This window comes from Passer domesticus, unplaced genomic scaffold, assembly GCF_036417665.1.
Source record: "Passer domesticus isolate bPasDom1 unplaced genomic scaffold, bPasDom1.hap1 HAP1_SCAFFOLD_44, whole genome shotgun sequence".
Lineage (NCBI taxonomy): Eukaryota > Metazoa > Chordata > Aves > Passeriformes > Passeridae > Passer > Passer domesticus.
The window spans coordinates 2,095,395-2,121,359 of record NW_026990160.1 but is presented as its reverse complement, the minus strand read 5'-3'; the positions used below and the strand labels follow the sequence as shown (position 1 = coordinate 2,121,359).

At 51.5% G+C, this 25,965-nt stretch overlaps 1 protein-coding gene and 1 pseudogene across 1 annotated transcript; both read left to right on the top strand.

The window, feature by feature from the left end:
• LOC135292707 (zinc finger protein 850-like) overlaps positions 1–25,965 on the top strand; it is a 216,147-nt pseudogene that overhangs the window by 76,225 nt on the left and 113,957 nt on the right.
• On the top strand, positions 1,014–25,657 carry LOC135292681 (hydrocephalus-inducing protein-like). The gene is made up of 15 exons (XM_064406788.1): positions 1,014–1,308; positions 3,016–3,132; positions 4,247–4,366; positions 7,119–7,238; positions 9,583–9,717; positions 11,120–11,319; positions 14,928–15,111; positions 16,191–16,290; positions 17,519–17,637; positions 18,718–18,941; positions 20,864–20,931; positions 23,073–23,305; positions 24,102–24,202; positions 25,419–25,554; positions 25,652–25,657. The coding sequence occupies exons 2-15, from the start codon at positions 3,061–3,063 to the stop codon at positions 25,655–25,657; spliced, it is 1,818 nt and encodes a 605-aa protein (XP_064262858.1). The 5' UTR covers positions 1,014–1,308; positions 3,016–3,060.

The window sequence follows — 25,965 nt, the reverse complement described above, 5'->3', positions numbered from 1 at the left end:
GGAGAAAGCAATTCTTATTAAAAAAAAAAAAAAAAAAAAAAAAAAGGAAAAAATAAATAGAAAATCAAGTTCATGGCAAAGAGCCTCAGTAAGAGTTTGCAGAATTTGGTGAAAACAGGTCATTTACAAGGAAATCATTTTCATCTGCCTTCAAGTGGAGTTGTGAAGCAGGTGAAGATGGAGATGTCTCAGGCACTGAGTGTGCTCCTTACTGACAAAATGACACTGATATTACCAAGTATTAGAAGTGAAAAACTTCAGTGATAACTCAGCCCTCCAACACAAAACGCCTTCTCCCACGCAGTCAGCACTTGTCTGAAATCATTCCCCTTGGCAGGAGGCCCTGCATGGCCTGGCTGCAGCCATCGTGCTGCTCCTACTCCCTCCCAGCATGATCCCAGTATGGTCCCAGTACAGCCCAGTCACTCCTACACCTGGCATCCCCTCTCTGCATTCCGCCCTGTCCCGGCTCCATCTCCGCTCCTCCCGTGGGCTGCGAGGGCTTCGGAAATGGGGGAGGAGGAGGAGGGAGGGAGGAAGAGGTTGAGCGGGAGAGGAGAGAGGGAACCACGCCGCTCCGGCGCTTCCTGAACCCGCAGCGCCCTCCTGCCAGGGAGCTGTGCAGAGCCACAAGGTCCCCCCGAGCCTCCTCCTCTCCAGGCTGAGCCCCTTTCCCAGCTCGCTCAGCCCCTCCGGCTGTTCCAGCCGGGACAGAACACCAGTGCTACACAGAGAGCAAGGGACAGACCTGACAGAGGTGCCTCTATCACCACAGTTTAGGCTTTCGCTAATACTTACAGAAAGACTCTTCAGAAAGTTATGGCAGTAGTTCAATTGAGAATCTTATTTGAAAATCACAGCGGCCCGGCCCCGGCCCGGCCCCGCCTGAACCCGGCCCGGCCCCGCCGGAACCCGGCCCGACCCTGAGGTTCGGGCGCCGCGGTTGCCTGGTAACCGCGCGGGCGGCAGCGTCTGTGACAGCGGCGCGGCCTCAGTTGCCCGAGAACGCGGCCCTGGCTGGGTGTGCTCAGCCTGGGCTCGTACAGGCAGCTACACTGGGCCATTCGCCAAGTGAATTGTTCGCGGAGCATTGGTCTCTGCCAGCGAGTCCTTTGAATTCAGGGAGCATTGTGCCCCGCTGAGAATTCCTGAACCTGCAGAGCATTGGCCTCTGCAAACAACATCCTGCACGTGCAGAGCATTGGCCTCTGCTAGGAGTCCTCTATTCACGGAGCATTGGTCTCTGCAGAGGATTCCTCAACGTGCAGAGCATTGGCCTCTGGAAAAGAGCGTGGATTTCCTTTGAAGGTAAAGATTGACTAAAGTTGAACTGTTTGGTTTTGTCTCATGTGCACTCTGAGAGAGAATGCCAAAGGGAAATACAGGATGGGATAATGCCAGTCTTCTGGTGCAGCAGTGCAGTGGCATGCACAGCTGAGTGGATGAACAATAGTTCGTCTACTGATTGTGCTTTTTTCTTGCAAAGAAAAGAAATGCAACATTTTCTAAATGTACTCATCTATACTTTTTTTTCCCTATAGTGATTGCTTAAACTGCTTCAAGGTGAATGAGTTCTGTTCAAGTTTCCGTGGGTTGTTATCATCTGGTTATTAAAATTATTAGGGAAAGGCCTCTGAATTGAGGTGCAAACGAGGCAATTTGCCAAAGTCAGTAGTCTGGATTTTATGGAACAGTAAATGTGAGGAAGAGAGAGAAAGGAATGGAAAAAGGCGGGGGGGTGGGGTGAAGGGGGTGGAGATGGGGTTGGGAAGAGGGGGAAGAAAGAGAATGACAGATTAAGTAAAAAATATCACCATTCCATGGATCCCATTGGCATACCATAAAATCCTCTTCTGATCTTCTCTGTGGTGAGGTATTGCAAAATGTAAGATTCCAATGGATGAATGCAGATTTGGGCAAGGTGGGACAGCCCAGGTACCTCCCTGGGGTGGGGCAAGTTTGACTGTCTATTGCTATTTTCAAATAATAGAAAAACGTTAGCACCAGTATATCCTTTGAGTCTGCCATGAATTGGGTTGTGGATTTTTGGATATGTTGTGCTACTTTGCATGTCCTGCAATCATCTGGTGCAAGGGCTCAGGAATGGCTCTGGGGGCACTGTGGGGGTCTTTGATGGGCTATGACACCCCCTGAAATGCCCCTGATGGGAATGTCCCCTGGACCTTCTGGGGGTGGGGGGTTTTAGAGCTGAGCCAGTTTGTGTGAGGGAGGATGGGTGTCCACTGCCCCTTACCAGAGGTTGTGCCACAGACCCTAAATTTCCTCCTGCCCCTCTGTTGATGGGAGGTTTGTGTGCAAACCTGGCCTCAGCAGAGCAGTCTGTGGCTATGACCTGCCCAGCCTGAAGGCAGACAGAACTGATTTTCAGGAGAGCTGCTGGCTTTGGCTTTGTTGTGGATCTATTTTTCTCCCTTGGCCTTGTTCACTTCTCTGGAGACCTGAGCTAATGGGACAATAGTGTCACCTTTATCTTGTCTCAAGTTCCCTTGTGGGGCTGAACTCCCAGTCCCAAGTTCCAGTCAGGAGGCATTTTCAGGGAAGGGTGGGCTTGGGTGCTCTCAGCTTCTTTCTACAGTTTTGTCACAGTGGGCAAAACGTCCTTTATAGCAATATTTAAGCCATGAGCCATAACATTGCAGTCTCTTCCAAGTCCAGTGAGGAGCAGCTGAGAGAGCAGGGGGTGTTTAGCCTAAAGAAGAGGAGGCCCACTCAAGCTGATTTTAAGTAATATTTAAGCTACAGCTGTGTCTGCTCTAAGCATTATTAATGTTCAGCGTTTTTAGCTCCAGGTTTCAGCAAGATCCATTTTTGAATTGCACAAGGGAGCCATCTAGTCCAAATAAAGTCCAACTAGAGGCCTAACAATACTAGCTACTTATGCCGAGCAAGCACTTAGCTACTTTCAAATGATATAAAATGTTTAGCAGCATATATGCCTTGAGTGTGTCATGAATTGGGTTCTGGATTTTCAGAGTTCCATTGTTCTCCTTCCAGTTTTGCTGAGGCCTTGTCGCTCCTCTGTGACATCCTCCCTTCAAAATGGCTTCTGGATTCCCGAAAAAGACACCAACACCTCGTCTTTTGCTGAGGGAAAGACTGCAGCCTAACACTGTGAGTAGCCAGTGGGGCTATGCTCAGGCTGGCAAGTGCCCTGGTGTCCCTGGTGTCCCTGCCCCTGTTGTCCAGCAGTGCTGGGAAGCTGCAGAGCCCCTGCCCAGCTCTTTGTGCCGTGCTGCTGTTGGTGGGGGCTGTCCTGGTGCAGTAGGGAACACTGTGTGATGTTTCAGGGACAGCCCAGCGCCTTGCCTGGCTGTGCCACGGGAGCCAAGTGAAAGCAATGTGCAGCTGAAGCCCTCAGCATGTGCTTCTGTGCCTGCCCTTTGCCACAGGAATTCCTTCTGTCAGGCTGGGCACTGCCCTGTGCTGCTGTGACCAACCTGCCCTTGGGCACCTGGGCATGTGGGGGGAGAGCTCAAACTGTGCCCAAAGCCTTGAGAGCCACGGCTGGTCCCAGCCAGAAGAGCTCCCAAAGCAGCTGTTCTCTCTCAGCTCCTGGGTGGGCGCAGCTCCAGCCCTGCAGGCAGCACTGCAGTCAGGGCCACCAAGGTCCCTTGCTGTCTGGAGCTCACTGGGCTGAAGATGTCCTACTGCTGAGGCTCTGTCAAGGAAATGCCTCTGTTTCTTCTCTGGAGGGCTCTGTCAGCCCAGACAGAGGAAACAAATGCTCATTAACAGAGAGAGCTAAAACTTGGACACATTCCTGTGCACCTCCCTCTTGGTACAGCTTTTCTTTCTTGCTTCTCTTGGACTCAGCCAGCAGTGCTGTCTCCTGCTGTGAGTTGTGAGTGTTGTGCAGGGATGGAGTTGGGGCAGTTCTGAGAGCTCCTTCCCGCTCTCTGAAAAGGTCACTGCCTCAATCCTATGAAACATAAGAGGAAACAAATGGCCAAAGAGCAGAAATCCCCAAACATGTCACATCAGCTCACAGAGAGACTAATGGGCCACAGTCATGTGGTTGGAGTATGTGTATTGCACCCTGTATTATTAATTTATTCTTGCTATGCATTTCAGCAAGCAACTTACAGGGCTTCCAGAAGTGTCCTAGTGGCTGTGATCATAAATTATTCACCAGTGCCACTTGCTCAAGAAATGCCTTTCTGAACAAGCACATCTCTGAGCTTCTTGCTGATATGTTTTTTTTTTTTGGGTTTGTTTTGCCTTTCAGCTGTTTCCCTCTAAGTTCCAGCAGGACAAGTTTGCCAACACGAAGAAGGAGGCCAGCACTGGGGGGAGGATTCTGCCCAGAATTGGCCCATGGGTAGGCCTGAGCAAGACTGGTCCAAAGGTAGACTTTTCCTGCTCTTTTCCTTTCTGCTTGATGGCAAGTTTGAAGAGGGTGTGTGCTTGTGACAGGCTTGCCTCCAGCAAAACACCTCCGTGTCCAGGTGCTGTTGTCATTGCAAGCTGCTGGCAGTGGTGGACTGGGAGTCCTGATGTGCACTGAGGCAACACAAATAACCTCTGCTGCAGCTGCTGGGCTGTGCTGGAGTGTGGCTGCCATTGCTAAAACAATGGGGGAAGGCTGGGGACACAAAGGCACAGCATTGCCATGTGCCATTCATTCCCCTGCTGAAGGAGCCACCTCTTGCTTTGGTGCGGTCACCATCAAACGCTCGGGGTCACAGGATTCCCTCCACAGTGGCAGCGTTGGCCTTGGAAGGCCCAGGACCTGCAGGAATTCCTTCAGATTTAACAAAACCAATTGCATTCCTGCTTTGGGTTGGAACAATGTGTTGGACCCTGACGGGGTGTTAGATTTTGCAGGCTGCCAGATGTGCAGGGGACTCAGCCTGGGCAGAGGGGAGTGGATGTGCTTTCTGTGGATCAGTGCCTACTTAGAGGTGTGTTTCAAGCTGCTTTTGTGGCAGGACTGGCTCAGTAGAAAGCACAGTCCAAAAGGGTAGGTGACCAAGGTGGGCTGGTGTTATGAATGAGGTCCTATATGTCTAATTTAATAAACCACAAAATTAGAATTTAGCAGCAATTTTAATTGAGCAGCAATTTTATATAAAATTATGCAATCAAATGTAATCAAATAGATACAAAATAATTTGGCAGTGGTTAGGCTAAAGCACAAGCAAAACTGATTGGGGTACAATCAGGGTATGGGGGGGTTTCTCACCCTGCCTCCCGTACAAAAGAGAAAAGAACCCAAACACAACTTATATACTGTATGCTAATACATGTTCATCAACAATTTTTTGTAAATCTCCTCCTGTTTTCAATTCTTGAAATCTATGTCACTGTACTGCACAGTGCATGCTCAGCTTGTTTCCAAGGGGTCTTTTGGCTTTTCACTGGTTGCTTCCGATGAAGGCTTCTCCTCATCCTCACCGTCCTTTGAACAACCCCACAGGCTGCACATGCGTCCCAGGTCTTGTGTTATAGAAGCCAGCATTATATTCCAAAAATAAGCTATATTATTTCATAAACACCTAGAATCATCCTAATTTTGTCCATTTCAAGGCCAATTCTTTAATTATCCCGAGGCCTATTCCGTTTTGGGATTTTACTTATCTCACACTACATCCCGTCTCCTATTTTCTCATGAACATCTGAAAACATCTGTTTTGTGACACTAATTACATATCCTTTTCCTCTAGGACTTTTTAACATATATTTTCTAAAATATCAATATAGTTCCAATTGTTAGCACGAATCCCATTCATTTATCACACTGTTGAGCAGTGAATTGGCAGCAAGAGACATTGAACACACTGGTTAAGGATTGCCTTGGAGAGGGGCGTTGGGAACACCTCAGAGAAGGGCACAAGTGGGGGACAGTGTGCTGCAGGCACTCCCTTCAGCAGACTGTGTCTGCCGTGGAGTCACACAGGAGAGCTGCTGGTGTCTCTGCAGTGACAGCAGTGTGCTGGAGAAGGGGAGAGTTTTCTCCAAGCAATGTCTCTGCTCCAGAAGCATTTGCTGCTGTTGTGTCATTCCAGACATGCCTCTACAATGGTATCAAGTAAGGTAGCAATAATGACAAGAAAGCACCTATTTAAAGCTCATGGAAAAAGGAGATACCAACTCTACTTTTACCCAAGTTGCTGAGAAAATAACTGAACCTTATCCTCATTCAGCATTCACTTCATTTGTCTTTTTCCTAACTTCTGTGGTACTTTATTTTTGCCTTTACCTCTGTTAGAAATGCACTCACTTTTAAATACAATGAAAGGGGACAAAATCATTGAAGCAAAAGGAAACTGTTTATTAGTAAGGACTCAGCTGAGCCGGGCGTGTCTCCCTCCTCCTGAAGATGAACAAACACACCCTCTGAGAAAATGGCAATCTTTCTATCCCCTTTATACCCGGTGAGGGCTGTTCTGTCCCCTTGCCCTTTGGATGGGTACTTGGGAACTTCCATTCCCTCCAAACGCCAGTTTTTCTGTCCCCTCCCCTCTCACCCTGCTTCCTTTTGGTCAGGTCTTCAACCCTGTTCCTCTCACAGCAACACCCAACAAACTAACCTGAACAAATCCAAACCCCAAACACCACAGAGAATCAACAACTTTCATTCTTTAACTTGATAACCTTTTGGCTTCAGCCAAATATCACCTCATCTCTCACACCTCCTCTGCTACTGGTGCCTAAGTTCTAGATCAAAAAAGGTATTTGCAGTTGTGTGGGCCTCGGTTTCCCTGTGTCAGAGTGAAGGACATCGCAAAATCGTTTCCCATGGAGTCTGATGTAAATGTATGGGTTTTACTTACTCCATGAGTGCTCAGGCAGTGCCCCAGAGCTCTGTGACCGCATGGGCACAGGGCTGTGCTTAAGGTAAGTGCTGCCTGGCATTGTGGAGAATGAAAGCTGGAGAAATACATGTCAAAAGAGCAGCTTGGCTGGAGCCTGCTCTGTGTGGCCAGCAGCTCTCCATCAGCTCAGAGCAGAGGTGGGTGAGCCACTGTTTGCCCAGTGTGGGCTGGGCAGATGTGCTCCCCCAGAGTCTGCACTTCACTGGGGTCAGTGTAAGATTGTCCTTCATGAGCCTTCCTCCCAGCAGCTGAAGCTCTCCCTGCTCTCTCTCGCCTCTCCAGCTGCCGTCAGCTCCCCCAAAGCAGAACTTGTTGCAGATTTCCCCACCAGAGGTGATATTTCAGAACTTCAACACTCATGATGTCTCTGAAATGACAGTGTCTTTCATGAATGTGGACAAGGTAAGTGCTGGGATATGGAGATTTATCAGTTTCTCTGGGTCGGGATTGAAGGCACTCGAGATGGTAGTTCACGTTCAGACTCAGGTGTTTATTATTTCTTATCAGTAAAACAGTCTCACAACCATGAGTTCGGCAGCTTGTCATTAGCAAGGCACAAAATGGCTAACAATCTCTTGTTACAAAGTCTTTTAAGACTAAGCTATCCAATTCAGAAAGGACACCTGGATTATTTTCCCTTTTAAGCCAATAACTGATCCCTGGAAGCATGCAATGCGGACTTTTCTGCCCAATTACACAATGCCACCCAAACCCATGAAGAAGAAGGAAGAAGAAGCATGAAGAAGAAACTCAGGATGACACCCTGTGCCCTCCATCTTGCTTCTATCCACAGAAATCCCAAAACCTAAATTTCTCAGCAAGTGATACACCTACACTACTCTCTATAATCTATTTCACGCTTTTGTGGATTCTAGCCTATATTGACGTCTAGGAAAGTTTCTCCATGAATGAGGGTCAAAGTCAGTGCTCCCCCGGGGGTCAGGACAGCCCAGAGCAGACAGAGAAATATTCCCAGTGCCCTGGCCTAGGTTTCTACAGAGCTTTAACACTGTGCTGGAAGAGGAGAGAGCTGTAATTCCCGAAGTGTACAGCAAAGCAGGGTATCTGCTGCAGCACGTCCAGAAGAAAATGTCTCAGCACCTTTGTTCTGCAAGATGGTGGAAACCTTCCTGTGCTGGGAATTCTCCCCTGACTTTGGCCATGTGTTGACGGTATCTGTCCCAAAGGAGGTGCCTTCTCTTGAAAGCTCTGGATTGGTAGGAGTGTTGAGGCCTGTACAGTTCTTATCTGCTCTCGTGCTTTGCCTTGAGTGTTTACCACCTCCTGTGTCTCCTTGGTTAATCTTGGCTCCTCTGCCTCTCTCAGCCTGTTGGGCTCCCTTTGTGCAGCTCACAGTCAAAGCTCAGGGGCTGAGTCTTGTGCACTTTATGCTGGAATAACTTTTCATTAATGGCATTGGCACTGCAGGAGGTGTGTTGTGAAGCAGCCCTGGAATCAGAGTGACGTAGCAGAAGCAGAGGGAGCCCTTTAGGTGCCACTTGAGGCTCCTGCTAAGCTTCATCCAGCTCCGCTCAGCTTTTCCAAAAGCAACACTGTGCTCTGCTTTCCCTTTGGAGAACCACAGCACATCCAAAGCCACGTGCTCCTGGAGGTTTTCACCTTCACTTGTAGAAATTGTGGTTGTTTTGCGGTTTCCCAAGAGAGCTTTGAGGGGAAAAGTTGAAAAATGTCAGCAGTTGTGTTCCACTGTAAAGAGGAAAACGGAGACCATTGGAATTTCAGTCAGGGAAAACATTTTCTCAAAAGAGGCTTGTGCCAAGAGTGGGCTGGTGAGAAGAGACAGGAGGGAGTCAAAGTCATCTGGTTTAGACTTGTTGAGAGCATTTTGGTGCTCATTGGTTGATGATATCAGTGTGCTAGAAAATGCTTGTTTGCTGTGTCTGTGTATCCCAGAGGGCAGAACCTGGCATGATGGCTGCAGGCAGGAATGCCCAGCAGCCCAGCTTGCCTGCACAGGCAGCAAGAATCCCTGGAGAGCCAAAATTGTCTTTCAGTATTGGAACCACACTGCTGGTCCTGTTTCTCCAGGCAGAAAATGCCTTTGAAGCCCATAGTGATAGGCACAGCCTGTCTGTGTTTCTGTCACTTTTGACAAGCTGATTGCTCTCATGGTTTTATGACTCTTCCTTGCTGCTTTACTGCCCATTTAAATTCTCTTTGCCACCTCCTTGTTTTAGGGGTTGTCCTGCTGTGTTCCCTCTTTGGCTTTTCAGGTTTGCTTTTATTCCCAGTAAGACCACAGTGTTTGGTCTCCTTTCTTGCTGGTCTGCCTGCATGACTGTATCCCCAGAACATCCCTACCCAAACCTGATGTACTAGAAGGGAATTCCTTCCTTCCCCCAGGACAACGTGCTGGTTTGCTTTCAGGGAGCACATTCCCCCTCTGGAACACGACTGCATGGCTGTGTGCTGGCAGGAGCCAGCAGGTTTTTTGGCCTTGTTGAATGTGCAGATGACTTGGTTCAGGTGCTCTGTCTCCATCCTGCTGGTGCTGACCTGCTCGGCCCTTCCTTCCCACCAGGCACTGCCCTACTGGGCCTGGTCAGAATGCTGGAGCCAGACAGAAGGAATTTGAGTTCACCCTCATGAATTGTGTGCCTGTACATGCACAGCTGAAAGTGCTTTGGAAAAGGGGTCAAGGAGGGATGACACCAGGGCATGGACAGGTCTCCTCTCATCCTGTTTCCACAAGTGACAAAATCATTGTTTCATGTCTTTCCTGCAGTTTCCTCATGTGGTGAAGGTCTCCATGGAGAGATCACCTTACTTCCAGGTCATGGGCTCCAACGATGCCTACCGTCTCCTGGTGCCGGCCGTGTCTGTCCCTGTGCGCATCCGCTTCAGCCCCGGCGAGAACAAGGTGAGCCTGGAGGAGCCAAAACACAGAATGCTCTCCAAAGCCACTGTTTTCCCTGCACTCTGGGTGCAGCCCATTCCGTGCTGGGAGCTTGGCTCCAGGCCATGGGCAGGCAGCCTGCAGCCAGTCCCAGCTTGGCACGGGCTGCCAGGCACTGCAGCCAGGCCTGACAGGCTCTGCTTCCCCTCCCTGCACATCCCTGAGCATTGCCAAGGGAAGATGCCCAGGGAGCAGGATGAAAATGACAGAGGGCTGTTGATAGATGTTGGGCCATCTCTAGGTACAGTGGAAGGGGTTTCATGATGATGGAAAACACTGGAGGAACAAAGAGGTCAGAGAGCTTTCCTCCTTCCTGCCTGGCAACAGCTTCCCTGCCTCCCCCTGGGCTGGAGCAAGGACGGTGCTTTTTCCCAGCCCCTGTTCTGCAGCCTTGCAGCTGTGCTGTGCCAGAGCACAAGTGAGCATGGTGCAGCTGCAGGGCCAGGGCAGAGGATGTGCTGTGCCCGTGAGCCCGGCCTGGCACAGGCACCCTGGGCTCTGGGTGCCCTTGGCCAGCAGGAGGTTGCTGAGCTGCAGGGACTTGGACAGCTGCCTGCAGGAGCTGGTGTAGGGCAGGTGCAAGCTGCAGGCAGAGCTGTGAGCCCAGAGCCCTTGGCAGTGACGCTGCTGTGCCTCTGTCTTCATGCCTGTGCCTGTGCTTGCTCTGTCAGCTGGCACCCATTGCGTGCCAAAGGTGCTTTTGTCTGGAGGTTTGAACAGCAGTGCTGAGGCCCTGGCAAGTCTGATCTCAGTGCTGGGATCTCGGGGCTTGTTCATCCAGAAGGGTTGAGGACATGGCATGGAAGGGAGGAAGCCTTGCAGGGAAACAAAGAGAGGATCTTTCCAGCAGCATCCTGCTGCCTCTTAGCACTGTTCTCCTCCTGACTTGGTTGGAGAGGAGTTCTGAGGCAGCTGATGTTTCTATACCAAGCCAGAGGTGCAGGATCTCTTTGGGTGCAGCTGTTTTCTCATCTTTTTTTTGCTGCTTCGAGTCAGTTGAACACTTTGTCCTGTTCTCAAACAGTGGGAATATAGAAAGCTAAAGAGGAATGTCCTGTGTTCCCTAGCTCCATGTTCCTTAGAAGGGACTTAGGAATTCTTTAACATCATTAAAATGTAGAGTAAAAATGATGGTGGCCTAGGGCAGTTCTCTGGATGACCAAGTGACAGAAGAGCTTAATGCCACTGAGATAGGTTTTGCAAAGTGCACTAGTGCCTCTAAAATGTGACATAACAGTAGAGCTTAGTGTTCATTTAGGGTGGGATAGGTAAATTGATGCCCTTGAAGGGTTATAGGAAATGGTTTTTCTTCTGCCATGGGGACGGCACTAAATGCCCTGTGCTGAGGCAGTTTCTTTTCCTGCAGGATTATTCCCACCAGCTGGTCTGTGTCACTGAAAGGGAAAGGATAGTGGTGCCAATTCGGGCCATTGCTGCCCGAGCTATCCTGGACTTCCCTGACCAGCTGGACTTCTCCACATGTCCAGTGAAGTGCAGCAGCCAGAAGACTCTGCTGCTCCGCAACACCGGGAACCTGGAAGCTCGTTTCCAGCTGAGCACCCAGAGGTGAGGATCTGTCCTTGTGCAAAACACCTTTGGGTGATAACAGGGCTGGGAAAGAGCAACAAAAGGAGCCTGAGCATCCCTGCAGCCCTGGCTGGAAGGGAGCAGGATGGATGGCAGCTGCTCTCGCTTTCGGTCTTCTGAGCAGGATGCAGCCTTTGAGCTTTCTCTGTCCCAGCTTTCCTGGAGGCTGCTGCAACATGTTGGCAGCTGGCTTGCACCCTGCTGAGCACAAGCAGCTCCTGAAATGCTTTCTCAGCACTGTCAGCCAAACAGAGCCATTCTCTGGGAGGCCACAGGCACGTGGCTTTGCAGGGGTCCCTGCATCAGATGCCCAACATGAGCTGTGCTGCAGGCAGCCAGTGCAGTCCTGTTCCTGAAGCTGATCTGCTTTCCCTTGTCAGCTGAGGGCATCAGTCACCTCTTGTGTTCCATGATGAACCTTTGAAAGCCAGTTTAAAATTTCAAACAGATGATTTAAATCTCCGAATAAGGTTGTGGCCCCTTTTCATTGAGATTTCTTTTTGAATGCTCTGAAGTTCCTGTGTTTCTGCTGGTTTTTTTTCTTCATTTTGGTTTAAGTGTTTGACAAAAGATCATGAATTCTTCCTTGGGAACTTTCATGATGGTCGAGCTCCTCTAATACCTATCAATATACCACATGCCCATGGGTACTTGCACAGGTGTGTAGGAAATATGAGACATTTAGTGAATATTTGAAAAGCAATTGGGCTGATTTAGAAGAGAAAAGTATAGAATAACTTTTGGACGGGAGCTCTGGCAATCATCTGAGCAGACACACTGCTCAAAGCAAGAGCAGTGTCTGGGGATTGCCAGGTGCCATTGGGAGATCTGCACCTGCCTTTAGATGCCATGCAAGGAAACAAACATACAAAGGGCCCTAGTTAAAAAGCAGAAGAAAACAACCTATTCAAACCCTCTCCATACCTTATCTTTTCTGCCTGTCAGTAGTGCGGTAGTGCCTGTCAGGGTGCAGTAGTGATTCATTGAAAGGGTAGATCTAACAGGATGAGAACTATCTTAAGGAACAGCTCACAATTCACAGATAAAAGGCCAAAAATTTAGCTTGCCAGCCCCATCTATTGGCAGTGGTATTTTCATTTGGTTATTCCAATGTCAGGGATGTCTCCTTCACAGCTCTTCTATCTGTGGGCTCAGGGAACAGCTTAGTGATGTTGGCTGAAATTCAGAGGAGTTAAGTTCAGCTGTAGAGCTTGTGTCCTTGGGTCTTGGGGAGCCAGGTCTGTGTGAGAGATGACTGCTCCAGCAGGAACAGAGGAGTCTGGTGGGTACAGCCCGGGCTGGGATGTAGGAGATGCAGGGGCTGATTTGCACTTGGTTTTTCAGTCCTGAAAACTGAGTCCTGAACTGGGCTGGATCCTCTTCTCCTGATAATTTGAAAAGAAGAAGATCCCTTCTTTCTCAGGCAAGCCCTGAAGTCTCCCCCAGGAGTGTTATTGCCATCCTGCCATCTGAGGGCAGGAGCATGTAACATGGGGCAGCAGTGGGAATGGAATGGAATGGAATGGGATGGAATGGGATGGAATGGAATGGAATGGAATGGAATGGAATGGAATGGAATGGAATGGAATGGAATGTAGTGCTGAAGTGTGGCCAGGGATTCCCTTAACTGGCAGCTTCTCTGTTCCAGTGAAATTTTTGGCAGAAGAATAAGAACAAAATGCTGTGCCTTGCCCAGAGCAGGCACTGATCCCCCCGAGCCCCAGCAGAGAGCTGCAGCAGCCCTGGCATCAGCCCTGGAGCACATGCAGGAGCTCTGGGGCTGCTGGGGCCTTGTCTTTCCACCCCTCTCTCCAAAGCCTCACATCCAGCACATAAGCACTGCTGTCCTAAGGCTTCTCCCTCAGCCAGCAGGGATGTTCTCCCCAGTGGTAATGGGAACTGGTCAGGCCCATCATTGCAGCAATAGGTCCTTCATGAGCTGAACCTGAAGCAAGTTCATCACTGCTGACATGAACAAAGTTCAGCTTGGCAGATGTTCTCTTTATTTTTGTGTGTGATGCATTCATCACCAAAGTCCCCAGAAGACACTTGGAAGTGACAGATTGAGCAGCAGCAAAGCACCAAGGCCAGGAACTTTTGTTTCCTCAGTGGGGCTGTACAAAAGCACAAAGGCCAGCAGCTGCTGGGCAGAAGCACATTTCCCCTGAGCTCTCCCTGAGCATCAAAGCAGAGAGTCTTGTGTTTGTCAGGCAAGAGCTGTTCACCTGGTGACCAATCCTGATTGCTGCTGTTAAATCCAAAGTGCACCAACACATCTGCATAATTATTTCCAACACATTGCACAGAGTTTCTCTGCTGGGCCAAGCAAACAGTTACCAGCGTGGGTGACAACCCACAGTCCCAGACTGCATTGCTGGTAAATACACAGAAACCTCCTGTTCCGCTTCCTTGATGTGCTCCTGTTCATGGTGCTTCATTGAGCTGGGATTGGATCCTTCAGAGTGTAAATGGCATCCTCCTTTGGGTTTCCATGTCACTGTATTGCTCTAATGTGCATTTGCACTCTTTCAGAGTTTTGACTGCTCCCTTTCTTAGCGTACCTTTCATTTAAGTACTGCTAAAATGTGCCCTTTTTAGGCTCAATCAGGATCTTTTCAAGGTAAAACAGACCAAAGAACCACACTGCAAATTCAACAGTTATTATTCCTTGGTCTGTAAAAAAGGATTAATACAACATCACTTTCCAACATCACACATATAGTATTCATTTTACTATTTGCAAAAAGCCAATAATATAATAGGCATTTTTCACAGTGCTGGTAACATGGAGCTGCAACCCAACTCTGTCTCCCCTTCCCAGGGAAGTCCTGCTCCATAATCTTTATCTGCCTCCCCCAGCAGCTCAGTGGGAGGAAAAGCCACTTGAAGTGGCTGGTGGATTGTCCCTCAGTTTTGGCAGAGGCTTTGAGCCAGGAGGTTCCCTTGAGGGATTCTGGCTTTGGAAACCTCTCGCCAGCCTGCAGGTGTGGAGTAAAACTACCTGCTGTGCCAGTGAACAGCAAGTTATCCTGTGATCCCTCTGGGACCCCCAGGGCTTGGGGTCAGCCCTTGCTGGGGAGCGGCTGCTTGTGAGAAATAGCCACTCACTTTTCCTAAGTTTAGAAAGGTTGATTAAACCTTATCAAAAATACAACAGAAGACTGGATAGAGAAGATGTTACGGAAGGATTTTCCCCAGGTGTGCTCGCCCACACAATGGAGGTTTTGCCTTTTAACCCTTTAGCCTCTCCCAAAATTCTGACCATCGACCCCTTCTTCGCTGTCCTGTGGTGGAGTTCACTTCCTCCAATCTTGATTGGAGGTCAGATGTCACCATGGTGACAAGCTGACCCTCCCAAATATCCCAACCCCAGCTGTCCCTTGATAACAACTCAGGGGGTAAAAAACCCTTTTCTTAACCTATCGACATGGTATTTGTCTGTTAATGGTGAGAGTCAGTCGTGGCATTGCTCATCTGTCACACTGCTGCTCCTCCCCAGGTGCTTTGCTCTCCTGCACTCGCACTTCTCTCTGCAAATCTGTGGCTTATTAAACGACCTGCTGGCTTTGTCTCTCCTCTGGCTGCAGGCAGAGTCTTTTTCAGCAGTCACAGAGAGAGCTGTGGCTGGAAAAATTAATGGAGGAGAAAGAAACAGGGAAGGAGAAGGGCTCTTGTGAAGATCGTGCTGCCAGCCTGAGGGCCCCGCGGGAGATGGCAAAGGTGCACCAGGACCCCATGTTCTCTGATGACGTTTCTGTCATTGAGCCAATGGTAAGTGATAGCTGAGAACCTCATTTTCCTCCTCTTCCTCCTCTCCCTCTTCCTCTTCCCACCCACTGCAACCCTGGCTGTGGTCACTGGGCAGATCCTCAGCTGGTCCCACATGCTGGGAGGGAGGGCATTGAGTTTCTGGTGCAGCTGCAGAGCTCACCTAAAAATGCTAAAATGCTCAAAGCATTTCTGCCCTGGAGGGTCAAGGCAGGGCTGGGAGCCTGACAAAGCCCAGCTCTGCTGCCAGGGCTGGAGCTCAGGGCACTCCGTGCGTGTCCTTGCAGTGTCACAGGGAGCAGTTCTTGTAGGCAGGGGCTGCCCCCACACGTGGGGCTCAGCAGAGGCTGTTGCAGCACTGCCAGCTCACACACTGACCTGAAGCTGGCAATGGTTGGCTGGAAAAGGAGGCCAAACTCAGCCCAAGGTTAATCCCAGAAATGCCAATGGCCTCCTGTAACCACGCCTTGCACTATTTCTGAGTCTGCCTTCCAGTGTCATCTGAGAGCCTGGACACAAGGCTGGAAGGTTTCACTGGGCCTTTTGAGTTCTCCTGCACACAGGGACAGAAAACCTTTTCCTTTTCTGTTTCTGCAAGCCAACTGCCACGTGCTGCCATCAGCCAGAGCCCTGATTCTGAGCACTGGCATTGTGAGAGATGATGAATGCCTGGTGTCTGCACAGTGCAAAATCCCTTCTCCCCTTGGAGTAAAGCCCAGAATAATCCCAACCTCTGCTTTCTTTCAAAACAGGTTAAACTAATATTTTTATTTCTGGGGGAGGGGATCATGATCTCTCCTTGTGAAGAGCCACCAGTGCACATTGGCAGTTACATCCCAGTGCAGCTGACAGCAGCATGATGTGAGCAAGAGCTTGTGTCAGAGCAGTAGGAAATTGTGGAGAGTGGGACCTGACCAGCACTGAGAGCTTCCAGCACTGTGTTGAGCTGCCTTTGCAGGGTTTCCTTGGGCTCCTTGTGTTGTTCACTCATCACTGATGCTCTAAACAAAGGCTTACAGGACTATGGTTGAAAACAAGAAATGTGAAGTTTGAAGAGAAATGTTTTGCTGTTTCTGTTGTAGGAGGGAGAAATCGAGCCAGATGGTTCGGCCAAAATCAAGATGACTTTCAAACCCCTGGAAGCAGTGGAGTATCAAAGTGTGGCTTGTTGCAGCATCTCAGGTGCAGCTCCTTTGCCCTGCTTCTCCCCCTCAGTGCAGCCATGGTGCAAGCCTGAGCCCACTGGGCTGCCCTGGCAGTGCTGGGAAGAGTCCCTGGCCAGCAGGGCAGTGCTGGCACATCCCCAGTGGCCCTGCAGCTCCCAGGGAGTGTCCCGTGCAAGGCCAGGGCTCAGAGTGCTGTGTCTGGGTTCCTGATCCCAGCACAGCCCAGGCAGTGCAGGGAGAGGTTTTCATGCCATGCCTTTGCTGGCATTTCCTCAAAGGCCAGAGAGCTGCAGAGCAGAGCAGCTTCAGTGAACAAGCACTAAGCCCCTGCAGGCCCCTGGCCTCCAGGATGGCTCCACTGGACATGGATCCATCATCAGGTGGCAGGAGCTGGGTTAGAAATGTGCTCCCTGAGCCTGGATCAGCTCCCACTGGCCAGACAGCAGCAGAGCAGAGGGGGCTGAGCCCCACTGAGCCCAGGCTGTTGGTAGAAGGAGCAGCCTTGGCCAGCAGCTGCTTCTCTCCCTGTGTGGGAGCTGTCACCTTGCAGCTCTCAGTCTGTGGAAACAGAGCCCAGTGCTGAGGGTCAGAAGGTGAGGACTTGGGCAACAAAGTGCTGTGCTGCTGGGCCAGGTAGTTTGGTAATTGCCCAGCTCTGGATGAGCTTTGTGCCTTCCCTGAATGGATTTCCAAGCTCCTCTAGGTGCAGGGGAAGGAAAGCACAGAATCACAGTATGTTAAGGATGGGGTGGACCTTAAAGATCATCTAGTGCCAAGGCCCCTGCCAGGGGCAGGGACACCTCCCCCTAGAACAGGTAGCTGCAAGCCCCATCCAGCCTGGCTTTGAACACTTGCAGGGCTGGGACCTGCACAACTTCCCTGGGGAACCTGCTCCAGTGTCTCACCACCCTCACAGGAAAAAATGTCATCCCAAATATCTAACCTAAATTTCCTTTCTTTCAATTTCTACCCATTACTGCTTGGTCTGCCACTCCAGGACCCCAGAGATGTTTGAAACTCAGCAGACTGGTGGCTCCAATTGGAAACCAGCCCGAGGAATGGGTTAGGAATTAGAAGTCAGCCCCAAGGGATATCTGCTGAGGGAAGAGAAGGGTCCATATCTTGTCCTGCAGCATCAGCAGCTGGTGGCATCCAGCTCAGAGTCAGGGACTAGCACTGAGGCAGCCTGGAAAAGACAGTGTGACAGAGGGAATGCTTGTACTGAAATGGACATCTCTCCCCAGGCCGTGAGAGCAGGCTGCCCCTGCAGCTCAGAGGGGAAGGCCAAGGACCCTTGGTGGAGCTCAGCTGTGACACTCTGGAGCTTGGGGACATTTTTGTCAACACCCCCCATGTCTGTGAGGTGAGCAGCAGGGCTGGGGATGGATGCTGATGGCTCCTGAGGCAGCAGCAAGCCTGGTGGAGCTGTGGAATTCCTGCCAAGCTGGGCAGTTGTGAGCAGGGAATATTTGATGTGCTGGTCCAGTCTGGGGGGTCAGAAAGGTGTGTCTGTTGTTCATGAAGCCCCAGCCCCTGCTTTTGGGCAGCCTTCCTTAGGGATCAGCTGGGAGGCTTCCTGCAAAACAAGGCCTTGGCAGGTGAAACCAGCACTGGGTGCAAAAGCTGCATGTTCAGAGGCTTTTGTGGCAGTGCCAGACACAAGGCACCTTTGGACTGGGCTCTGCAGAAGCAGCTGGAACCAACTGGCTGCCTTTGAGCTTCAGTCCACTGCCAACAGCTTCCAGTCAAGGGTCTCCTGCTCATTCCTGGAAGTCCCAGGAAAGCCTTGGGAGTTCTGTCCCTTGCTGACCAGTGCCACACTTCAGCCTTGGTGCATCTCTGGCTCTGGAAAGAGAAAAGTGTTCCTGGGAATAAAGCAAAGGATTTTTCTACCTGTTTTGTACCCCTAAATAGTGCCAAGCTTGCAAAAACATCATGCCAGACACTTTCAAAAGCTTGACTGTAGAAGAGAAAGACACTCTGTGTTTTCTCACCAAAATATGGTGCTGTCTGTACATTTTGCTGCTGATGCCTCATTAGCAATGTCTTGTTTTCATGGTGTGGGAAAAGGTGAAGGAGGTGATGGTGCTGTTGGAGCTGTGCAGGCTGGGGCAGCAGCAGCTCAGTGCTGATTCACTAGGCAGCTGCAATCACCCCACGTTGCTCTCAGGGCCAGGTCTCCATGAGCTGGGTGATGCTGCCCAGAGGTGCAGTGCTCTGTGTCCATGGGATAACCCCAGGGTGAGTGCAGGTCTGTGCAGCTGCCACTGCTTTGCATGCAAACCCAAAGGCAGAACTTGTCCTCTTGTATCTTTTGACTTGTGCCATTCAGCAGCACAAAGCATCTTCTGCCTTTTCTGGCTGTTCATTGCATCCTTAGACAATAACTCCCAAGAAGGGAAGATTCCACATGGATTTCCACTTTGCTTTCTTGCTGCTGCAGGTGAACCTGATCAACCAAGGAGCTCTTGATGCTCCCTTCAGATACATCCCTGCAGCCACAAAGGTGGGCTTGGGCTTCAAGTTGGCACCCCAGGAGGGCATCATTGCAGCAGGTGGGACCCAGACTCTCCAGATCTCCTTCAGTGCCACCGTGTTGGGGAGGTTTGAGGAAGAATTCCGGTTCAGTGTGGCTGGATCTCCTACGGCTGCCATCCTGACCATCAGGTAAGGACCCTGGGAGCTTGGTGGGCACATCTGGAGCTGTCTCTGGGACATGCCCCAGCTACCCCCTGTTGGGGTGGAGCAGAGAGAAAAGGTGTTTGCTGAGGTCTTCATCTCTGCTCTGATGCTGGCACTGCTTTAGTGGGAGGATGCCTCCTGCCCTGTGTGGTACCTGGAGCTGGAATGACTCCTCCCTGCAGGGATCTCCCTCTGCCCTGGGCCATGGCAGGCAGTGGGATGGATCAGCTTTGGGCAGCAGCTGCTCTGGGATGTCCCAGCTGAACAGCCAGCAAGGCCCCCAGGGCTTTGGAGATGGGCCAGCCTGGGGCATTCTGCAGCAGCAGCAGTGCTTTTAAAAACTTCTGTCAATAATCCATGCCAGATGGGCAGCAGCAGCCTCACCTCCCCTCTCCTGCCATGCTGTGGGGGACAAGCTGTGCTCCCAGCTGCTGTGCCCAGAGGGCTCTGGTGCCTCCTGTGCACAGCCAGGCAAGGGCTGATGTGGGAGTCAGGGAACTGTGCAGCAGGAACTGTGCCAAGGACTTGGGCACCATCCCCTGGGCTGGTGCCGTGGCAAGAGATCATCCTGGCCCAGCACAAGGGACAAGGGGTGATGATAGGGGAGGCAGAGCTCAGTGCTCAGCACCACAGCAGCACGAGGTCCTGTCCCTGCCAGCCTGAGCCATGTGCTGCTAGGATAATGCAGTGGGAGCAGGAGAGCTGATGCTGGCTGCTCTGCAGCTTTGGAGCTAGGCTGCTGCTCTTGGGAGGCACTGGGTCAAGGCAGTGAAGAAATGAAAGCAATCTGCACTGGATTATAGCAGTAAGATAAGGGAGATGGATGAAAAAGAACAAGGAAGTTATTACTTAGCAAGGGAAAAGTGGTGAGTAGGTCTGCCCCTAGTGGAGAAAGAATGATGATGGCTTTGATTTTGGAGGAAAAGTGCTGCTTTTTTATTTTGGAGATCAAGAGGGAACCTTCCACCATCCAATAAGTGATTTTCCTCTGTCCCTCCCCCAAACTGGTGATGGGATGTTTGTGCATCAGCAGCTTTCTCCTTGAGCAAGGGCAGGTGTCTCTTGTTGAGATGTGTGGAGCAGAGCCAGGGGCAGTGCTGTGAATCCAACAGAAGGCACAGGTCACTGGGCCTGGATTTTTAACCACAAGGCAGAGTGGGCATGAATTGGCATCAGCCATGAAATCAACTGTGTTGTGCAGCTTCAAGTGCTGCTTTCAGTGGGTGTTGGTGACTTTTGCAGTGTGTCTGCTGAGTTCAAGGACAGGTGAGGTGCTGTGCTAGATTCAGGACCCCCTTGTTTGGTTGTTGAAGCTGTTGCTCTTGGCTGTGCCAGCTGCTGCACTGCTGACAAGCTGGTCCTTTCCTCTAGGATTCATCTGTGCCCTGTGTAGAAGTGTTGCTGCTCTTTTCAGAGGATGTTTGGGGCTGCCCTGGGTTCATGGCTCACAACTGTGTCTGTAATGATGGTGTGGGTCAAACTCTGCTGAGAAAGCTCCTCCATGAGAACAGCAGTTCCAGATAAGGAGTAGCAAAGCAGGGAACCTGTGGCTGGAAGGGCTGGTTACAGAAGTTTGTGGGGACACCTTGATGCCCATCCCATTGCAGATGGGGAAACTGAGGTCCACAGCCATGTCTGGCTGTGTGTTCAGGGTCCTTCATGGGACCAGCAGCATCCCGGGGGCTTTTCCTGCCTGCCCTGTGCCCAGAGCCCATCAGTGGCTGCTGGCTGCTGGCCACTTGGCTTTAGCTGCCTCCTGTGCCCCGGGGCACTGTGCTGAGCACATGGTGTGTGCTGGTTTGAAAGGCATGGTGCCCTGACACCAGGTTTGTGCCCCCGAGCCACGCCAGCCGGAGCTTTGCAATTCCTTGAACCAAGGCATTTCCTGCTCTGTCCTCGCCATGCAGGGGCAGCGTCACTGGACCCAGTTTGCACTTCGACCTCCCTGAGCTCGACTTCGGGGACATCTCCTTTGGTGAGTGCTGCCTGGGCTGGGACACAGCGGGAGGGATCTGTGCCTTCCAAGGGAAAAGCATCCCTCCCTCCTGCTCTGCCCCAGCAGCTTCTTCAGGGTGGGAACTGCAGGGCTGCTGGTGCCGCAGGGAGCATTTGGCCATTGTCAGATCAAACAGAAGCAAGGCAGAGAAAGTCAGGATTTTCTGCTGTCTCTGTCCTGCTTGAAAAGACAGATGTCTGCCAAGGAAGGTGGGGATCTTCCTGGAATGGAAAGATGAGCCCCTCCTTCCAAATGATGATACCTTTGAAATTACAGGGCTCAAACGATGGGGAAAGGAATAACAGTTCTTTCCCAGACTATATCAGGAGAGCCCAGAGAACAAGAGCAGATGTTTGCCAGCTCCCAAGTCCCGTTTTTGCCCTTTGGTGCAGTGAGGATCCCAGCAGGAGGAGCTGTGGGCTCTGGCAGGGCAGTGATCCCCTGCCAGCCGGCAGCGGCAGGGAAGGAGGGAAGGAGGGGAATGCTCCTTTTGCAGAGGGACAGAGGGCAGGGGGATGTGGGCAGTGGCTCAGAGCAGCAGGCAGCAGCGGGGAAGGCAGGCAGGGTGGGTGCCAGGCTGAGCTGCAGCCAGGGCAGTCCCAGGCCAAGCACACAACCTCCCGCAGCAGCACGCGGCCGAGCTCCCATCCCTGAGCGGGAGGAAGGGAAGCTCCGCTCCCTGCCCAGCCTCAGCTCCCACTGCACAGCGCCCACGGCATCACGCCACAGCTGCCAAAAACCCCCAAGGGAAAAGCCCACCCCCAGGCCAAAACCCCCAAAACCCCTATCCCCCTTCCCAGATCAAGGGGAGCATTCACTACCAAGCCTGAACCCAGAACAAGGAAGGTCATGAACTTTTTAAGGAAACTACTTGCCTTTCCTGAGCTGCTTCTTCCCCACCCTGCATCACCATGGAGGCACTTGTCAAGTTGCCTTTTTGAAGAAATGAAACAAGAAAGGCAACCAATGGCACTATGGTTCTGAACCAGGAGATTGATCCTGCTGGATCTGATTTCATTCCTAAGGTCTCTTCAGCTGAAGGCAGCTGTTGTATCTTTGCTTCTTTGGAACTGTTGACTGTTGTCTGCATGCCGTGAGCTCAGTCTCACTGCAGGTTTTGCCATCTGTGTTTGTCCTTGTTGTGCCTCTCTTGCCTCCCTGCTGGAGTCACTGCTGGAGCTGGCAGTGCTCACTGGGATGGGCACAGAAGAAGCTCTGGGCTGCAGCTGCAGTTGTTTTTTCTCCCCATCTGTGTTCCAGTGCCTCTTGGTGAGCAGGCCTGGGGAGAAGTCTCCTCCCCACAGAGCTGGCCAGCCCAGCCAGATGTCCACTGCAGAGCAGCTTGTGGCTGCTCTCCGGGCTCTGCAGGACATCCCCACCATGAGTGGCTGCATCTCTGGCTTTCCAGCATGGAAAGCAAATCCCAGAGCTCCAGTGGGGTAAAGCCTTGCAGGCAGCAATCCCAGTGAGCAGCATGGGTGTGATGTCCCTGTTTGTTGGGTGAGGTGGGACCTGGTTCCTCATTGCCAATCTCCAAGCAAGGCTTGGGTGTGCCTCCAGTTGAGTGGGCTCTGAGCTGTCTCGTGCTCAGTCTGTTTGGCCCAAACCAAGAGATGCCTTAAGGATCCTGCAGAGAGAAGCTGCATTGGGCTGCTTTGCCTCACGTTCTAGTTCCTGATTCCATCCTCACTTTCTTTTGCTGTAGCTTCTTCTCAACGCTGACTCACTGTTTATCTATCTTGAAAAGGGTGGGAGTGTTGGCAGGCTGAACAGGGAATTTGACAGCTTGAATTCTCAGAGGAAATGCTCGGTCTGGGTGCACACTCATCACTGGGAGATCACTGGTGCTGGTTTGGGGCAGGTGAGACAGCTCCTCCCCATCGCCAAGAGAGAAGCTTGCAGTGTTCAGCAGGGCTAGGAGTGGGCATTTTCAAGGCTGCAGTCTGCAATCTGTGTCAAAGGGAACTGAGTGACGATTCATTCCTCATGCAGCTTCTGGGTGAGCTGTAGTTCAGATAATCCAGAGCTGAACTCCAATGCCACTTTCATCGTGCCAGGCCATTCCCAGCAGGAGTCATGCCACGATGGGAGCCTCAATGGATGTTGGTGTCCTTTCCCAGGCTTTCCCTACACCCAGCGCTGCCGGCTCACTAACAGCTCCCCGGTGCCCGTGACGTTCCAGCTCCGCATGTCGTTCGATGGCACGCAGCCGGCCGTGGACAGCGTCGATCAGATCCGCTGCCACAGTGACCCAGCCTGGAGGAAGGGCATTCACTTCTATGTGGAGCCCCGGGAGTTTACAATCACTCCCAGCCGAGGGACCATCCTGCCCCAGGGACACCAGGACATCCAGGTACGGGCAGAGTCCAGCCAGAGACGCTTCAGCACCAGGGCTGCAGCTGCACTGCAGTGTGGGAGGGCTTTAGCTCTGCTGCAGCTTTGAGCATGGTGTGAGTGAGAGATCTGCACTGCTCTGAGGCCTCTGCCAGCTGCCTTACTCGGGGTGTTCCTCAAGGAGCACTGTTTTCTTTCCAAAATCATATGCTGAGGTCACATACCGTATGGTCAAGGCCAGAAGTCACTCTTGTGTTCTTGAGAGCCATTTATTTGATTGCAAGTGGGCAGAGCAAAGATGAGGGCAGAAGGTGGCTGTTAGAGGGATGTCATTGTAGAAAGCAGTTAGCTTTTCTTCTTGGTCTCATTTCCCTCTCCTGGGGAGCAGAAGGATTTGTGTTCACTGCAGGAATCTCCAGTGGAGACAAAAAACTCTGCAGCCATGAACTGCCCAGCACCTGCTGGGCCACACTTTGCCCTCAGCTTCCTGCTGTAAAGCTGAACTCATTGTGTTCAAGTCAGATTTCTTCTGCATTTATGTCATTGTAGTCAGATGAGAAATTGGGGCCTTAATTTGAATACAGTGGTGTGTAGAGCTTTAGTCTAATGTTTTAATGTAGCTGAGCTATGCCCTGATAGCAAGGTGTGTTTAACACATCTGCTATTGCCAGAAGGCTTTTGTTACTTTGAGACTGTGCTCTACACATGGAGCAGCAGCAGAATTAAGACAAAATCTTCCCTCAAGGACTGGAGGATATCACACGTGGATAATGAGCTTTTGTAAGGAAGAATTTCCTGTTCTTCTCTTCCACCAGGTGACCCTGTGTTCCAACTCGGTGATGGAGTTCTACAGGAAAATGCTGGTGGATCTGGAGGGTTTTGGCAAGGCAGTGGCATCACTGGTCATCACAGCCAGGTACCAGCCCTTGCCTGGCCTCCCCCAGCCCCTGCCTTGCCCAGGCTTTGCTGGCTGCAGCTGCCAAGGAGAAGTGCTGGTTCACGAGCTCATGTTGTGCCAGCTGGGCATGAGAAGAGCAGAGCTTGGACAGCAGCCTGTGGTGAAAAGCAGCCCTGCTCCCAGCCCAGCAGGGTCCTGGGCCCTTTTCTGAAGGCACCAGGAATGAGATCATTTCTTGGCCTGGCTTTTGGTGCTTGAGGTGGAACAAATGTCCCCAGGGCCTCCTCTCCTTCTTGCTGCAAGAGGTGGAGTTGTGCTGGGTGCGAGCACCGTGCATTGGTTTGGGACACAGCAAGCAGCCTGCTGAGAGCCAGGCTCTGGTTCTGTTCATGAGGGCACGTGGCAGGGGGGAAGTGGCTGCCAGCAAGAGTGCTGAGGGCAAGGTCTCAGGAGGGGAAAGCAGCCCTTGATGTGGCAGCTCAGCTCTAGATTTTCTCCTTCCCTCTGCTTCCCACTCTGAGCTTGAATGTTCTCAGAGCTGAGAGCAAAAGTGGTTGTTGCTGCAGCAGAATTCCATCCTGCTGTGCTGCTGTGGGTGTCAGTGGAATGCCAGGAGGGATGCAGTTCCCTGGGGCTGTTCCCTCTCCCAGGCAGAGCCATCCAGGCAGTGCCTGGGCTGGCATTTTGTCAAGCAGGTGGGGCTGGGGACAGTCAGTGCCTGGAGCTGTGGAGGGAAGGAGCCAGGGAGCTGTAGGGCCTGGGAGGGGCTGATCAGCCACTCTGGAGGGCAGCTGGTGTCTCGTGCCCTCCAAGGCTGGGGCAAGCAGCTGAGTTCCCAGGCAGGGCAACAGCACCATGGCAGAGAAGGGAGTCATTTTTCCTGGGCACTAGAGTTGTGTGTTCCTTGAGCCTTAGTGAGCTCTGTTCCTTGTTGGGAAGGCTCCTCCAGAGCTCATGGATCACTGGGAGTGTTACAGGAGTCCTTGCAAGCCTTCCTGGGGAAAGGAGGGGCTGAGGCAGCTGTGGGACAAAGTGCTCTGCCTGGGGCACTTGGCAGCCTCTGGGTGCTGCCTCTCAGGGTTTGCCCCTCCTTGACAAGACCTGTTGGAGTGGGAAGATGTAGAAGGCAATTGATCACTACAGGGCTGTTATGCTCTGTTTTACAATCTTTGGGGGTAAATGTTCTCCATTCTCTCAGTATCTCTGATTCCCCTGGGCTCATCTCTTTGTCCAGATGTCTCGTTCCAAAGCTGCAAGTGTCCCCCCATGTGCTGCAATATGATGAGTGCCTCCTGAAGGTGCCATATGAGAAGAAGTTCCTGATTAGGAATCCCAGCCACCTGCCTGGCTGCTACGGGCTTATTGAACAGGTTTGGCATCCCATCCACCTCCCCCTCTCAAATATTATTGAGGAGCTTATTAGGGGGAAAAAAGGATTTGGACATGACCTTGCTGGTTTCTATTCAGTCTTAAAGATCTGCTGAGAACAGGATCCTACCCGAATGTAAACTTGAGGATGCAGTTTAACCTGCTGAGGGAACAGTTGATGTTCCAGTCTTCAGGGTGTTTTCTTGTGGGAGATCTTAGAGGGTTGTGAAAGCTGCTGCATCCACAGACACCAGTGCCTGTGCTGGCGGCCTCCTTGCAGGATCCCCTGGGAATGCTAAGCCTACAATTCTTGCATCTTGTTTGTGCCTTTTACCTTTGTCCTGGGCATTTTTAAACACGTGTGTCAGTTGCTGTTGCGGTGGATGTTGGGGAGTGTAAAGTTTCTTCAGAGG